This window comes from Lobosporangium transversale, assembly GCF_002105155.1.
Source record: "Lobosporangium transversale strain NRRL 3116 chromosome Unknown BCR41scaffold_1, whole genome shotgun sequence".
In the NCBI taxonomy this organism is placed as follows: domain Eukaryota; kingdom Fungi; phylum Mortierellomycota; class Mortierellomycetes; order Mortierellales; family Mortierellaceae; genus Lobosporangium; species Lobosporangium transversale.
The window spans coordinates 1531945-1547705 of NW_019028979.1; the positions used below are offsets into that span (position 1 = coordinate 1531945).

The following is a 15761-nucleotide window of genomic DNA, read 5'->3' on the forward strand; positions in this document are numbered from 1 at the left end:
CTTTCATTTTTTTTTTTTTCAGAAAATAATAATAATAATAAAAAAAGATGAAGTGCTCCTTTTTTTTTTTTTTTTTTTTTTTTTTTTTTCTCTTCATATTTCTTCTACAAATTTAATGAATTGATAGTTTCAACACTTCATTTTTTATTTTTATATTTTTTTTTTTTTTTTTTTTTTTTTCCATGCTTCTTCCTTGAATATCTATGTATATATAATCTTCTTCATATAGTACGATCCCTGAACATCCTCATCTATGCCAACAAGTCTTTGACAAACATCTCATAGTTGACATTTCCATTGCTATCCACCACAGCGCCCGAAAGGAAGGCATCAATCTCCTCCGGACTCAATACCTCGCCCATGCTTGTCAAAACTAGAAGCATGCAACAATGTCCAGGAAGAAGATAAAAGAGGAGGAAAAAATATATTAGGAACTCTTTTTCTTTTTCCTTTTTCTTTTTTTTAAATAAAAAAGTAAAATAAAATACATATTTTGTTAAATACCATGGCGAAGTTCTGTGGCTGAGATAGTCCCGGTGTTATTGGGATCAAATGCCTTAAAGCCATCAATCAGTTCTGCAGCCGTTCCTGCAGGTTTAAATCCATCAGGGCGCAACGCGACTTTTGTGAAAGATTCAAAGTTCATGATGGTGGAGCCTATATATATATATATTCGTTAACATTGATAAACATTATGGATAATCATGTTTTTTTTTTTTTTTTTTTTTTTTTTTTTTGGATCAAAGTGCGATTTGGTTAGTTTCAAGAGATAATACAAGTCTATTTTACTTGTTTTATCTACTAAGGCTGAACAACGCTTAAAAAAAAATATACAGGTACGTATAAATATATATAAATATGTAATATACCTGAAGGATCAGCCTGGGCGATCAATTCTTGGATTTCAGCTTGAGTAGGGTTCTGACCAACAGAGCGCAACAAGTCACCGAGCGAGCTAGTGGGGACGTTACCTGTGCCCTTGCGATCAAACAAGTTGAACGCATCCTTGAGTACTAAAAACGTATGAAAAGAAAAAAAAAGAGGGATCCAATATTAATAATATAATCATAGTCATAGTCATAGTCATAGTCATAAAAAAAAATTAGAGGTAAGTCGAGATGTAAGTTGAGTATTCCTGTCTCTGCCTTCTTCTCCAAGTATTCGAGGTAACTTTTTTTTTCTTTTTTCTTTTTTCTTTTCTTTCTCTCTCTTTTTTTTTTTCTTTGTTGAATAAAAAAAAAAAAAAAAAAAAAAGAGAGAGAGAGAGAGAGAGAGAGGTGTTCTTTCCAAATATCGTTTTCAGATTGTCGGTCTATTTTGGATCCCATGATAAAGTAAAGTGCCTCTATTGTCTACTCTGTGTATCATTACCCTTTGTCTGATCCTTGTTTGCTGCAGCCTATTTCAATCGAGAAAGAAAAGGATAGAAAATAAAAAAAAAAAGAAAAAAGAAAAAAAGATCATCAAGGACCCCCATTGGTTAAAAGATTTGTTAATGGACAGCTGCATAGACCAGTGAGAACAAAAGAAAATAAAAAAAATAAAAAAAATAGAAAATAAAAAAACAAAAACGCATTCGAGTAGCACGTACCATTATTGGTATCGATTAGTGTGAAGATTGAGATGAAATGTTTGCACGTTGAAGATGAGTAAGTGGAATTACGAGATGATGAAAAAAAAGAAAAGAGAAAAAAAAAAAGAAAAAAAAAGGGGGGGGGGGCGATGGAGGCGTGTGTGTGTGCAACCTTATCGCGTAGCACGTGACTTTTAAAGCGCGTTTTGTGCGCGTGAACCCTGGGCCTTGGCCACACACCTGTCCACCTGCATAGCATTTTGTAACACTTTCCATCCAAAGTAAACGTCTCTTTGTCTGCATGCACAACGCTATGTGCTATGTGTGCTCTGTGGGCTATGTATCACCGATTTTAATTTTTCGCCAAGAAAAGAAAAAAAGCAAAGAGAGAGTAACACATGAAGAAGAGAAAAGAGGAAGGAGGGTGATGTTGGCGAAGAATATTACGTGCCAGCGCAACTTTTTGCTTGGCTCATTGAAACACCTTCCCTCTCTCCCCCCAACAAAGGTTAATAGTTTTCTATTTTTTTTTTTTGTAATGGGCAAACTTCAAAGTAAACATTCAGGAATATAAATATAAATCATATTATTGATATTTTTGTCAATGGGTACATTAAATTGCTCAGCACATACAGGATCATGTGGGAAGTGAATAACACCACACCCTTTTTTTTTTTTCTTTGGGTCGAATCACATCTTGTGGGCCATCATCATGCTTCGCCTCTGCTCCTTTTGGTGCGGTTAACTATTTCATGCTTCTACTGCACCATGCAGGCAAGAAAAAAAAAAAAAAGGGGGGGGGTGTGGACTCTTGAAAGTAGGAGTAGGAAACGGAACCAACTTTTTTTTGAATGTTTCTTACCTCATTTTGTTTCGTTTGAAGTCTCTTCTTCTTTCCGTTACTTCTTTTACTTCTCTTACCTTTTTTTTTTTTTTTTTTTTTTTTCTTTTCACGTTCATTCATTTCTCATTCTTCTTTTTTTTTTTGTTCGTACAACATCAATTCAGCTTATATTTCTTCATACACAAACATAAAAAAGAAGTACTATTTCTTACAACTCGTCTCAAGCGAACACAAACCTGTACCATAGTTCAAAGACTGATCAGCCTGCCTTTCTGTTAGTCATTCTTTCCTAAATGCAGAAAAAGAATGGTGGTTATGTGCCCCTGCATAACAATGACTCTGACCAACCCCCACAAAGTCAACAGGAAGACGAAGAACCTTCACACCACAGTAGCAATGAAGAAAGTGATAGCCCCACTCCACAAAGCCGCGGTCAACAACCTCCAGTTCAAGGATATTCACACTCCCAAGTCATTGTCACACCAAGTGCTCAAAGTCAATCTGTGGATCAAACCAAGGACAATAGCGATGACGGCAGAAATCAAAAACCACAGGAGCAGCAACAGCGGTCGAAAGATACCCAACAATGTTTTTTAGATTCGACTGCGCCTGCGTCTGCGTCCACGCTTTCAGATACAACTCGCCCATTTCCGCACGCCACCGTGTCTGCACCAGCTGCACCCCAGTCAACCCAATCAAACGTGTCATCCAATCTACCTTCGCTTCATTTTCCACGTTTCGGAGCCAAACGCAAGAGTCTTGGCAACTCTGCCATGAGTGACGCTGGATCAAGTTCTCCTTATGCCCGTTTCGCAGTCTCTAAATCTCTGACTGGTACCACTACTGGTGTCTTCAGTAACAGCAACAGCAGCAACAATCGCAATCACGACAGTAGTAGCAATATAGCCAATATGGCCCCTGAGCTAGCCAACATTCGACCGAAACAGCGCCCATATACTACACATTCAGGACCGCGGGGAATTGAAAAATCTCAGAAACAAGAAGTCTTGCGAGAGATTCGTCCTGACCCACATAATCTCCCAGAGGAACTGCTGAGGGAACAGGCTCGCAGTGGTGCAGCAGTAGATGCGCTTTACCAACAGCAACAGCAACAGCAACAGAATGAGGTTCATCCTCAAAGCAGCCCTGGCAGCGGTATCGGCAGTCATGGCCATGCAGCTAGTGGAGAAAGAGGAACACTCCTCGGAGCAGGGGATGGTCTTGGGCTTGGAATCGGCTTGGGTGGGAAAGCAAATGCAACACCTCATTCCCGCTGGGGTCGACGACCGATCCGAAGAAAGAAAGGTGTACCGAGTACTGGACTGGGTAAAGAGAATGATCAACGAGTGATTCATTCGTCTGTGTTTTTACCTGTCCATGTATCAGTTGTAAGTCCCAAAATATTTCAAAAAAAAAAAAAAAAAAAAAAAAAAATAGCAGTCTGTCATTGGGAAATTCAGACATTTGTACATGCAAGGAACGTTTGGCTGCATGTTTGGTCCCGTAGAAGGCACAGAATACCGCTTTTCATGCCCAAAAAAAAAAAAAAAAAAAAAAAAAATTCAGGATAGGCCTGGCTGAAATGCTGATACACAAGTCTTTAAGGATAACTGTTGACGCACATACATTTTTTTCCTTGGTGCGGTAAAATAGCCTATGACTCCCCCGCCTGCATTGACACCAGATCATGCAGAGCCTATGACCAGCGAGCGATTTGTTGCAATCGTAGACTCTGTCAAAGAAGCGATCCACTCTGGAATTCAGCCATTAAGAATTGCTCAGGGCTCATCAGGGTCCTACTTTTGCAGGAACGTGGAGGGCAAGATTGTCGGAGTTTTCAAACCCAAGAACGAGGAGCCTTATGGTCAACTGAACCCCAAATGGACAAAGTGGATCCATCGAAATTTGTTTCCATGTTGCTTCGGGCGTAGCTGGTAAAGATAGGACAATCATATCAATGACGTGTATGGAAAAAAACCTGTTTTCAAAAAAAAAAAAAAAAAAAAAAAAAAAAAAAGCTCATTCATGCTTTACTTTGTAATCGTTAGTTTGATTCCGAATTTGGGATACATTTCCGAAGCAGCAACATCGCTCGTGGATAGACGGCTCAAACTCAATATTGTCCCCAGTACTGAGGTTGTTTGGCTTTCTTCTCCAGCTTTCCACTATGACTATCTGGACAGACGTGCTGCCAAGATAACCAAAGGTGCAAAACCTTTGCCAGATAAAGTTGGAAGCTTCCAGCTCTTTATGAGTGGATTCAAGGATGCGAACCTATTTATGAGAGATCATCCTTGGCCAATAGAATCAGCTATAACTACATCAGCACTACCGTCATTGCCAGGACCTGTAGAAGATGCAAACGGAAAAGGGAAACGTTCTTCCTCAGCTAGCATACGCAATGGTCACCAGGATCATAGAGACAATACAGATGGTGCGAGCGTTCATAACGATACTATAGGGTCAGCATATAGTGGCTTTGTAGGTGGAGCTAATCAAGGGACTGGTCGACCTGGTTTTAATTGGACACCAGCATTGCAGCAACAGTTTAGAGAACAATTTGAGAAGATGGTTATTTTAGACTATCTTATCCGCAACACAGGTAAAGCGATGGTGCAGCAGTGTAGAGCAAGTTGGGTGGTGTTGTGGATATGACGCATTGTAGGACCGTAAATTGATACATAGCCTTGTAATATCCTCATCTTGTTTACAAAACTAGACCGCGGACTTGATAATTGGATGATTCGATATTGTGAGAAGGAGGGGATCTCGATTGTTGCGGGTACTCAGAATGCAGGAGGTCAGAAGAGCAATCTTCAAAACCAACAACAGGCAGAAGAATCGCGCCGTAGCTCACGTGTAGTTGATTTATTAGGACTCCGTTCCGATCGATCTCCAAGCAGTTCTTTGCGTGAAACGTTAGGCGGTGCAACAGGCCGTAGCAGCATGTTGGCCACGCCTCCGGGAACGCCGCCACGGTCAAGCCTCTCCCGAGGTCCATTTGGTATAGAATCGCTGCAAGACCATGCAACTCAGGATGAGACTGAAGCAGCAGGAAGGAGAAGCTCTGTTCAACCCAAAGCTAGATCATCCAATGAAAGTGTCAAAGATAGTAAGATGACACCGACGGATCTCCCAGGAACTATTGAGTCATATTACGGATCCACGCATATCCACGTAGCAGCCATTGACAATGGTCTGGCTTTTCCATTTAAACACCCTGACTCTTGGCGTTCATATCCATATGGATGGCTCTTCTTACCTCGTGCGTTGATCGCTCAGCCTTTTACTAAAGCCACACGCGATCATTTCCTACCTTTGCTCTCTTCGCCTATGTGGTGGAGAGACACAATTGCAGATTTGAGGAGATTGTTCAGTATTGATACCGATTTTGATCAGGGTATGTTTGACAAGCAGATGGCAGTCATGAAAGGACAAGGATGGAATATTGTGGAAACACTCAAGAATCTAGATCAGGGGCCCATGGATCTTTGTCGACGTGTAGCCTTGGTAGTGTGGGATGAGGAGGTGACATTGGAAGCCGGAATAACAGCATCTATGTTGACGCAATACCAGCAACAGCTTCAAGAGCAACAGGGGCTGACCATGAAAGGAGGTGGTACAGAAGGCGCCAGAGGGAGCAGTATATATGGACAATCATATACAAGCACACAGCCAAAGGCTATGATGATGGATCCTTCTGGAAGAGGCAGTAGCTATAGTCATTACGGTAGTATCGTGACTATCGGCGATCGATTATCCAATGTAAAAACACTCTCGATGTCATCAACAGCTGTTGGCGAAGGAACACCGTTCCTTGCAAAATCGCATGATCAGCATTTGCATTCGTTATCCAAGAAGGGGTCTTTGCCGCACTTAGTGATCAACATGGATAACGAAGGCAATAATGGGGATAGAGGCTCGCAGCCACATAAGCACGACAGTCTGCGACAGGTGGTCAGTGATGGAGAGTATGAGTTTGATGATGGGGATGAGGATGAGGATGAGGATGAGGACGAGGATGAGGACTATGACGCATTCTCATACGATGAAGATGATGATGTTTTAGGAGAACTTGAGGAGCAGGCTTTATCTGACCGTTCACACAACGTTCTGCAAACGCAAGCGGCTCCGGGTATGGTCTCCATTGATATGACGCTCACAGATCCTGAAGCAGCACAAACTCTTGCTCAAAGTCAACGGCGCCGCCAGAGTCACCAGAGCGAAGGAGGTGGTGGGCGATCGAGACGGAGCCGGCAACGCAGAATGAGCGAAATAGCTCATGTCGAGGGGGAGTCATCTAAAGCTACCTCATCGAGCCAGAACGCAGATTTGGATTCATCCAAGAGGGACCATCGTCGAAGTAGGACTGAACAAGGTGCAGGAACCATCAGGTTCGATAGTTCTGTCACGGTGTCACCAAATAATGTCAAAGGAGTGAATAGTACCCATGACGAAGCGGCAAGAACAAGTCTATTGCAGCTCTCATCTCCAACCAAAAAGTCAGCTGATGTTAAGAATCCATTCGAATCACCAGAGTATATTATCACACATGGAGCACCACCACCAGATCAAGAACCAGAACGCGGTCGAGGATATTTTTCGCGCAGCTATGGGGCTGTCTCGTCGTCGGCGTCGCCCAAAAACAGTGGTGATTCAAGCTCAAGAGGAGGAGAAAGAGATCGTCTAAGCGAGCGACCTAGATGGGCAGATCGACTCCGAAGAGGATTAAGCTTCGATGGTCATCTGCTAGTCGGAGGAATTGGTCAAGTCGCAAGGAGAGAGCGTAAACTGAGAAAGCAAAGACAACGAGAACGGGAGCTGTTTGAGCAGCGTGTAGTCCTTATCGAGAGGATTGAGCCCGTGACGAAGAATTTGCCTTACTTTACATGGTGGTAGACTTTGTAAAAAAAAAAAAAAAAAAAAAAAAAAAGGCTTTTTTTGTTGGCATCTTTTCTTTGTTGTTTATTCATTCTGTAGATTAAAAGCTTTTGTTTTTCTATCAAGCATAACTAACTATTAAAACATATGCTTCTGTATACAATAAGATTGTCGATGCCAGTTATTCTGGATTCTCTTGCACAGCCACTGGCGTAATAAAGACCAAAGGACCAAAAAAAAACATTTATTGTCATTACACTCGTACCACCTTACTTCACTTTTACGCCGCACTTTAAGAAAATGAAGTCTATTTTCTGGTGTACCAGAAAGAAGATATGGCATTAATATTAATGTAAAAAACGAAAGATAGGGGTACCAGATTGATTTTTCAATGGCTTGAAAGAGTATTTTTGAACCTGGTTGGATCCAAAACACAAAGATGAAAGGACTAGAGAGTGGAAAAAAGGGTGGATAGAGGAAGCTTCCTATTGCTAGTTGCGGCTCCTTGGTAATTTGTGTCATAGGAATGATAGGTTATTGCTGCAAAAAAAAAAAAAAAAAAAAGGACCTTTTGACTATTTGCTCATATGCATGAACCCATGAAGACAGGAAGGAAAGAAAATACCTGTAACAATATAGACATGTACAGTAGTCTCCTTGCGTGTAGATGGTCAAAGAGAAAGTTTTTTTTATAAAAAAGAGGTGCTTAAAAGTATATAAATATTTTTATATTTCTATATGCATTCATGTTTGAAAGAGAAGAAAAAAGGAAAAAGAGCTATTATTGAGTTAAATTTTTTTTTTTTTTTTTTTTTTTGCGCCACTGATCATGTCTAACATGTTTAATACCAAATATCATTTGTATACATGTCTGTACATGTGTTCAATGAAACCTACATCGTTACTGTCTGCTCTGCCCCCAGTGCCTTCAAGCATCTGTGAATCAATGTATCATCGTATGCGTGCAATGTGCCCTGGTCCCAATTTGTCGTTGCAATTATCATTCAGCAATATGATTCGCGCATGCCAAATTTAGATTTCATGGTTACTCTTCACAATTCTTTCAGACTTTGACCTGGCCTGACTTTGACTAGTGCAGCCTTCCTCTTCTCCCCCCTTTTTTTTTTTTTTTTTTTACTTTATTTATTTTTTCTTTGGCCTTGTTTCCATGAGGTTAATTGATTATAATCTTGTATTAATTAGTGGATAAACAACGAGTGCTGGGTAGTCATGTAAAAAGTATATTCTTTTAGGACGAATAAGATATACTCTGTCAATGTTCCATGTTATACCTTATTTTTATTTGGGTGGGAGAAATTGTTGTTGCAGACCGTCAGGGCAGGGCAAAAAACAGACAGTCGTTTTGTCTTTTTATTTTCCTTCCTTTTTTCCTTTTCCTTTCCTTTTACTCTTGATTTCTCTTCCCCTCTTTCCTCCTTCTCTCTTTGTCCTTCTTTGTCCTCCTCTCTCTCTCTCTCTCTTTCTTTCTCTCTCTCTCTCTATTTTAATAATAGCTATTGTTTAATCTTGTGTCTTAGTTTCATTCCTTTTTTTTTTTTTTTTTTTTTTTTTTTTTTTTCTTTTTCTGTTTTTCATTCCAATTAGATTCATTACTTTAAAGGTATATGATTCCCTTCCTCATGATCACCTGCTCCTATACTCTTTCTCTCACTCTTCTCGTTCTTTCAAAATGATCTGTCGTTAGTCTGCTGGAAAGGCTGTTTTGACCTCAATAGAGAATCTAGACCTATAAATTCTTTTTGTCCATCCAGACCAGGTCCTTTAGACCAATTTTCTTTAGTACATGTCTGATGTGCATCCTTTCTTTGTCTCATGTCCCATGCCCCATCATCATTTCACAATTTCAGTGTCATCGCCACCATTACTGCACCCTTGCTCTGTACGTTACACTTATCTATTTTTTCTTTCAGGACAAAACAAACAAACACAACTTTCGTACATTCTTTCATCAAGGGAAAAAAAAAAATGTTTGTGCCATATAGTGATTGATTGTTACTGTGGTCGGTTGGTTGGAGCATAGCCAAATAGCAATATAAAAGAAGGATAATGGGCGAGAAACCTGAATAATAATGTGACGGACACATGATCTGAGGTTGTCTTTGCTTTATTGCAATAGACATGGTTGTCTCATGTTAGTTTATCAATCCAACTCCGTCCCTCTTGTGAAGCTTTAGTTTTGATTCGTCTCTTTTTTTTTCCCATCTTCATCCCTCTAACTGTCTACAAGCACCATTTTGAACTTTTTAACTAACGGTTCTTTTTCCTCTGTGCCTTTTTTAGCGTCTAAACTTGTGATAATGCAGTTCAAAAAATCATCACTTGTCCTTCTGGCGTTCGTCCTCCTGGCTGTATCTGTGAATGCTCAAGAACCTTCAGCATCACAGGATCCTTCAAATCCCACAACCTCACCCGCTACTTCACCTGCAGCAACCACGCCTGCCACCACCACTCCAGCAGGCGAACCCACTTCACCTATCATTGGCATTCCTAGTGTTGTTGATCCAGGTCCCACTTCTCAACCAACAGCGGCGCCTCATACATCCAATTCCGCCAATCCGGGCCTTCCTAAACCCAAGCCAACAACTCTCGTACCCGGTGCAAGTACATCATCGAATTTGTCACCGACAGGGTCTACATCAGCAGCCCAACCCACACAAACCAAGAAGGAATCGAGTGGCTCATCAGGTGATCTTCTCGCTGCTGGTATTGTTGTTGGATCGATCGTCATTGCTGCTGCCATTGGAATCTGGGTTTTCCGAAAGTGGAAGCTTTCTGTAAGTCCAGTATCATTTTCTAAATTTGTCCATTTATCCATTTATCCATTATTCTGTTCCAGCCATGTTTTCAAGGTTGATTGACCAGACTCTATTTTTTTTTTTTTTTTTTTTTTTGGATACATCGTTATAGCCTTCTCGAAACTTCCAATCCAAGATTCGTGGCGATGATTATCAGGACTACCCTCGTAGCTACGAGTCCGACACTGTGTTCTTGCGCAACCTAGGAGATCAACCTTCTGAGCCTGCACCTGCCAAATCTCCATACAACGCCGGAGGCTCATTGCCCGCGGATAACCAGCAATACTATGATTCGAACAACTATACCAATGATCAAGCTGCTGGATATGGTGCTCATGATGGATATGGCGGTTCTGCTCACGGTGGATATGATCATCAAACTGGATATGATCACCAAGACTATGGCCATGGAGGATATGACAATGCATACGCAGGTCGTGGTGATTATGCGGAATCGCAAGTTGGAGGCGGATATGGTAATGTTGGGGGTGGATATGCAGCCTCAAATGTCGGAGGTGGATATACGGCTCCGAATGTAGGCGGCGGATATGCTGCTTCTAATGTCGGAGGAGGATACCAACATCAAGGATATGACGAGTATGCCCGACGATAAGTCGATTAATAATAGCAACAGTAACAGCAACAGCAAGGACGCCGGTATTACATTTTTATTATTATTGCTGTCGTCAACAACTAGAGATAAAGAAGAAGAAAAAAAAAGAAAAAGAAAAAGTCCACTCGTTATTGCATTTTCATGAATCTCCTCATACTAAGCCAGTTTTACCATCCATCATGCATCCATTTCCACCTTTGCCCTACAGTCTCTGATGACGGTTAATGCACACTTTTTTTTTTTTTTTACCCTTTTTGGTTTCAGAAGCTGTATAAACACCCATATATACTGCAACAATTATATTTTATTATTATAAAAATAAAAAGCACCATTAATGACAAGGCTCATTTACGTATTGCTTCTTTTGACGTATCTTTTTTGTAGAAACTCTTACATTCAGAAGGAAGCTAAAAAAAAAATAAAAAAAATAAAAAAAGGTAGTTTACATGCCGCAGAGGACATCCGCAGCACACAAGTCACAAACAACAAAAAAAAAAAATCCTAGAAGCCACTGCTGCGGTCTATGGGCCCATTGACAAATATGTAATTTTTTTTATTTATTTCAACCCACTCAACCACCCACCCACTCTTTCTCCTTCTCCAACTCTTTCACTACATTGCTCATCCTTCATTTACTTACTTTACATATTCATTCTTCTTCGTCATGGCTGTTCGTAGGTGCAAAAAAACTAAAAAAAAAAAAAAAAAAAAAAATCAATGATAGTTTAGGTCTAAGTTTTTTTTTTTTTTTTTTTTACAAGCCATAAACACTGGCTTAATCTTTTTTTTTTTTTTTTTTTTTTTTTTGTGGAATGGACAACATTAAGGACATTGTGTTGCTTCAAACAGAAAAAAAAAAAAAAAATTCTCGACAGTATCAATAAAACGATGGTCGATTTTTTTTAACACGCATGTCCTACTATAACAGAAAAGAAAGAAAACTTACAAATCAATTGACCTTATTTTGTTTCTTACTTCTTATTCTTCAGGTGCTCAATTCGAAAATAATAACGAGATTGGCGTCTTTGCCATGCTCACTAACAGCTACTGCTTAGTTGCCATTGGTGGTTCTGAGAACTTTTACAGGTAATTATGATTATGATTAATATTGCCATTATTATTGTTGTTTTTTTGTAGAATGTAAGCATATCAAGGTTTTAAAAACGCAATATATATATATATTTTTTTTTTAAAAAAAAAAAAAAAAACTCCAACCTCATTATAGTGTCTTCGAAGCAGAGTTGAAGGATGTTATCCCTATTGTTCATACTAGCATTGCCGGTACTCGTATCATTGGTCGTCTCTGTGTTGGCAACAGGCATGGTCTTTTGGTTCCTTCGACGACGACGGACCAGGAACTTCAACACTTGAGGAACTCATTGCCCGATAGTGTTGCGATCCAACGTGTAGAGGAGAGACTTTCAGCGTTAGGGAATGTTATTGTATGCAACGACTATGTTGCATTGGTACACCCAGATATCGATCGAGAAACAGAAGAGATCATTGCAGACGTATTGAAGGTTGAGGTATTCCGTCAGACGATCGCAGATAATGTATTGGTGGGATCTTATTGTGCGTTGAGTAATCAAGGTGGATTAGTTCACCCTCATACCTCTATCCAAGATCAGGATGAATTGTCATCATTGCTTCAGGTGCCCCTGGTCGCCGGTACTGTGAACCGTGGTTCGGATGTCATTGGAGCAGGGTTGTTGGTGAATGACTGGTGTGCCTTTGCAGGTCTGGACACAACTGCAACAGAGTTGTCAGTGATTGAGGGCGTCTTCAAGCTCCAGGATAATGGTCCAAGTGCGATTGTTGAGGACATGCGTGATTCCTTGGTCGACTCAATGGTCTAAAAAAAAAAAAAAAAAAAAAAAAAAGAACTACACTTCACACAACGCCATTCAACTTTCCTCCAACTTGTAGATGATTCACTTGCAATAATAAAGATAAATTAAATATAAAAAAGCTGCATCTTTCCCACAGCTTTGATCGTCCGTTTATTTCCATGATATTATCAAGCGTTATGGTGAGAATCATCTCTTCCCACAACCCTTTTAAGACGAATTAATCAGGTGATGAAGTCCTTCGTCCTTTGTTATTTGTTACCTTTTTTTTTTATTTTGCTCATCTGGCCTTTTTGCATTTTTGAAAAATTTAATGGATACTCAAGACAGAGATAGAGTCAGGAGGAGGGGAAGGAACAGGCAAGACAACGATGATGCATCGTTAGGATCAAGTTCATTAACATTCCCACAGTTTCCTTCGGGCATGAATGCGTCTAATTCGTCCCCATTCACATCGCCATATAGACAACTGCAATTACAACAACTGCAACTACAACAACACCAACAACAACTGCAGCAGCAGCAACAGCAGCAGCAACAGCAGCAGCAACAGCAGCAGCAACAGCAGCACCAACAACAGCAGCACCAACAGCAGCAGCAGCACAAACAACAGCAATATGCCGATTGGGATGCATCGGTTGCACGGCAACTAGGCCAATATCTCTTTGGGATAATGAGCTATCTGTGGGAAACAATCATTGGATGTTTTTTGGTACTTCGCCCAATTTTTTCACTGGTCCTGGCAGTCGTGGTAGTCTTTCTGATAGTAGTAGCACTGGGCAGAGGTATATTCGCGTCAGTATGCAAAGTTCCGTTGGTTCCCATGATGTTACCATGTCCAGCAGTAGCAGCCACGGATACCTTTCAAGTGCCTGATTTTGCAGGCGTCATTGATGATAATGCATCGGCTCTTTTAACACTTTTAAATTCGATGAATAACTTGAATCCAGCGTTTATACCCAAAAAGATCAAAAACAAGATCAAAAGTAAAGGCCAACGCCTTTTTGGACGTAAGAGTAAAGAAGGGGGAGCGGCAGCAGGAACAAGAAGTATAACGACTACGAAGACGGCGACGACCACGGCGACGTCACACGCGGATGGTGGGCAACAGTATTATTACGGAGAAGGATTTGGGCAACCGGATATGAATGACAACTATGATATTCCAGAAGATTCGGGTTATAGTGGTAGTGAGGATGAAATGGAGGAGGATGATCCATATGGATTGAATGTCCATGCACGGGTCGGAGGACTGCCCTTACCCTTGTTATTGAAACGTTCTGAGATGGCGGTGGTGGATTTGAAGGTGGTGGTGAAGCATTCGTCGTTACCAGATCAATCAAAAGAGATGCTGGTACAGTTATTGGAAGTGTTTCATTCCCGAGCTGGGGCAACGGCTAGAAACATGCAGTTTTTGCAGTCTCGAGCGAACGGATGTGTTGATGGGTTGGTGGTTCGGAATAGGTATCTGATTGCAGAGTTGGATCGTTTGGAGAAGCAACTGGAAAAGAAAAATGGAATGTGGGATATGGTTTCAGATTTTTTTTCAGGTACCAATGGTAAGAATAAGGCGAGAGAGGGGGAGACAGTTCAGTCCCAACTGACTGTAATGGTTGAATTAAATATATAAGATCGCATGCTGAAAAAAAAAAAAAAAAAAAAAAAAAAAAAGATACCAAGAGATATTAAAATTGTTGACCTTGTTAATTAATCAATTAGAGATTCAAGTTAAGGCTGAGCGTAAGCTAGAGCAATTGTACAAGTCCACAATGGATGAGAGTCGTAAGCATGTCCAAGATCTTATTCTGCGGTCCAAAGAAGTTTTAGAGGGGTAAACGAATCAAGATGATTCCTCGAATTTTTTTTTATTTTTTTATTTTATACTATTCTTCTTTCTTTTAATATCTAGCCTGTTTCTTCATTTTCTTCTCTAGCCTGGATACACTTGATCAAACATTAGGAACTATCAACGACTTGATAACTCAGGAGAATCGGCAACAAAAGACTGCAAATGACGAGATTCTTGCGCAGCTGTGGACTATATTAGGTGGTAACCAAGTGGAGCGTGAACAATATCGTGAAAACTTGGAATTGTTACAATCTATGGATGTACAACGCAAAGCGATTTTTGGGCAGATCGAGGGTGCTCTTTACAAATTGACCAATTTTGAAGCCGACATGGGGGTTTTGCGTGAGAAGATTTTCAGCGCTTCAGTAGGAGCGACTTTTGAGGATGAATACCAGCATCATCATCAGACAGTTAAGGCGCCAAAAGAAGGTGAAGGAGAGAGAGTGGGAGCAGACTCATTCAGAGCTGGGCAGGCATCAATGCTTAAAGTGCATATTCAGCAGATTGAGCTTGTGACCCAGCGATTGAAAGCACGGAGCTTTCTGGCGGATACAATGAATAGTGGTCAAACGGGCACGGCGGGCCAAGGAAGAGGAGAGCGTTTAGGATAAGAAAAAAGATCGTGTATTGTGTCTATAATAAATTAAATTATGATATTGTGTAAGATCGTCAGGAGAATTACGTTTATAAACAACCCCAGCTGACTTGGAATTAATTTTATTTTGTGTTCAATGTGGCGGATGTTCTAAGGAAATATAAATATTTATATAAAGATGTGTGCGTTGAGCCATGACCAGAATGACAGTGCACCCAGCCCAGTTAATGTCGTTTTTCTTTTTCTTTTTCTTTTTTTTTTTTTTTTACACTTTCTCACGTTGTTTTGGTGCATTGAACAGGATACATGTATATACACCACAAGACGACTGAGCACCATGGGGTCCAGAGCCCATCAAATACATCGAGAGAGAGAAAGAGAGAGAAATAGAGAGAACCTTGGTTGAAATCAAAGAAGCAGGAACAGAGAAGGAAAGAAAGGTAAGAAAAGATGGAAAATACTAACCATCTCATCAATCCAATCTGGTCTTCCCCCAATCCCAGTTGAATCCAATCCAGTCACTTAATTAAATAAAAATAAAAAGTAAAAGTAAAAAGCAAAAATAAAAATATGTCAGGCCGTACATTGATGAAACGAATGAATTATTAATAAGAGATTAAAATATATTAAAAGAGAGAGAGAGAGAGAGAGAGGAAGAGAGAAAGAGAAAGAAAGAGCAAGAGCGAGGAGTAAAAAATGGATACGTTTGTGTTCATCGACGAAACAGACGGAAAATAAAATGA

The 15761-nt window shown here is 40.3% G+C and overlaps 5 protein-coding genes across 5 annotated transcripts; 4 read left to right on the forward strand and 1 right to left on the reverse strand.

The window, feature by feature from the left end:
• Positions 1-180: 180 nt before the first annotated feature.
• Positions 181-1668, reverse strand: BCR41DRAFT_330580 (putative myosin regulatory light chain cdc4). Its single transcript, XM_022021757.1, has 5 exons — positions 1592-1668; positions 1372-1399; positions 870-1013; positions 505-657; positions 181-373 (listed from the first exon to the last, which is right to left on the reverse strand). The coding sequence occupies exons 1-5, from the start codon at positions 1592-1594 to the stop codon at positions 252-254; spliced, it is 450 nt and encodes a 149-aa protein (XP_021886728.1). The 5' UTR covers positions 1595-1668; the 3' UTR covers positions 181-251.
• Positions 1669-2521: 853 nt separating this feature from the next.
• Positions 2522-7322, forward strand: BCR41DRAFT_418131 (phosphatidylinositol 3 and 4-kinase-domain-containing protein). Its single transcript, XM_022029587.1, has 4 exons — positions 2522-3805; positions 4071-4351; positions 4466-5019; positions 5137-7322. The coding sequence occupies exons 1-4, from the start codon at positions 2711-2713 to the stop codon at positions 7314-7316; spliced, it is 4110 nt and encodes a 1369-aa protein (XP_021886729.1). The 5' UTR covers positions 2522-2710; the 3' UTR covers positions 7317-7322.
• A 2294-nt stretch (positions 7323-9616) lies between these two features.
• BCR41DRAFT_366718 (hypothetical protein) lies at positions 9617-10727 on the forward strand (the record flags this gene model as incomplete). Its single annotated transcript, XM_022026242.1, has 2 exons — positions 9617-10093; positions 10227-10727. The coding sequence occupies 2 exons, from the start codon at positions 9617-9619 to the stop codon at positions 10725-10727; spliced, it is 978 nt and encodes a 325-aa protein (XP_021886730.1).
• Positions 10728-11295: 568 nt separating this feature from the next.
• Positions 11296-12590, forward strand: BCR41DRAFT_344482 (eukaryotic translation initiation factor 6). The gene is made up of 3 exons (XM_022022519.1): positions 11296-11401; positions 11717-11813; positions 11953-12590. The coding sequence occupies exons 1-3, from the start codon at positions 11392-11394 to the stop codon at positions 12581-12583; spliced, it is 738 nt and encodes a 245-aa protein (XP_021886731.1). The 5' UTR covers positions 11296-11391; the 3' UTR covers positions 12584-12590.
• Positions 12591-12870: 280 nt separating this feature from the next.
• BCR41DRAFT_344483 (hypothetical protein) lies at positions 12871-15110 on the forward strand. Its single transcript, XM_022022520.1, has 3 exons — positions 12871-14133; positions 14294-14405; positions 14509-15110. Exons 1-3 carry the CDS (start codon positions 12888-12890, stop codon positions 15032-15034), a joined length of 1884 nt encoding a protein of 627 aa, XP_021886732.1. The 5' UTR covers positions 12871-12887; the 3' UTR covers positions 15035-15110.
• Positions 15111-15761: the final 651 nt, after the last annotated feature.

What these genes read in the sequence shown, in the direction of transcription:
- BCR41DRAFT_344482 (XM_022022519.1), top strand. An exon ending in GGTTCTGAGAACTTTTACAG is followed by an intron (nt 11,814 to 11,952) that starts GTAATTATGATT and finishes ACCTCATTATAG; the next exon opens with TGTCTTCGAAGCAGAGTTGA.
- BCR41DRAFT_330580 (XM_022021757.1), bottom strand. An exon ending in AAACAAGGATCAGACAAAGG is followed by an intron (nt 1,014 to 1,371) that starts GTAATGATACAC and finishes ATACGTTTTTAG; the next exon opens with TACTCAAGGATGCGTTCAAC. An exon ending in AGCCACAGAACTTCGCCATG is followed by an intron (nt 374 to 504) that starts GTATTTAACAAA and finishes GCATGCTTCTAG; the next exon opens with TTTTGACAAGCATGGGCGAG.
- BCR41DRAFT_344483 (XM_022022520.1), top strand. Translation starts at nt 12,888, where the DNA reads ATGGATACTCAAGACAGAGATAGAGTCAGGAGGAGGGGAAGGAACAGG. An exon ending in TTTTTTTTCAGGTACCAATG is followed by an intron (nt 14,134 to 14,293) that starts GTAAGAATAAGG and finishes TTAATCAATTAG; the next exon opens with AGATTCAAGTTAAGGCTGAG. An exon ending in TCCAAAGAAGTTTTAGAGGG is followed by an intron (nt 14,406 to 14,508) that starts GTAAACGAATCA and finishes TTTCTTCTCTAG; the next exon opens with CCTGGATACACTTGATCAAA.
- BCR41DRAFT_418131 (XM_022029587.1), top strand. Translation starts at nt 2,711, where the DNA reads ATGCAGAAAAAGAATGGTGGTTATGTGCCCCTGCATAACAATGACTCT. An exon ending in TACCTGTCCATGTATCAGTT is followed by an intron (nt 3,806 to 4,070) that starts GTAAGTCCCAAA and finishes GCGGTAAAATAG; the next exon opens with CCTATGACTCCCCCGCCTGC. An exon ending in CTATCTTATCCGCAACACAG is followed by an intron (nt 5,020 to 5,136) that starts GTAAAGCGATGG and finishes TTACAAAACTAG; the next exon opens with ACCGCGGACTTGATAATTGG.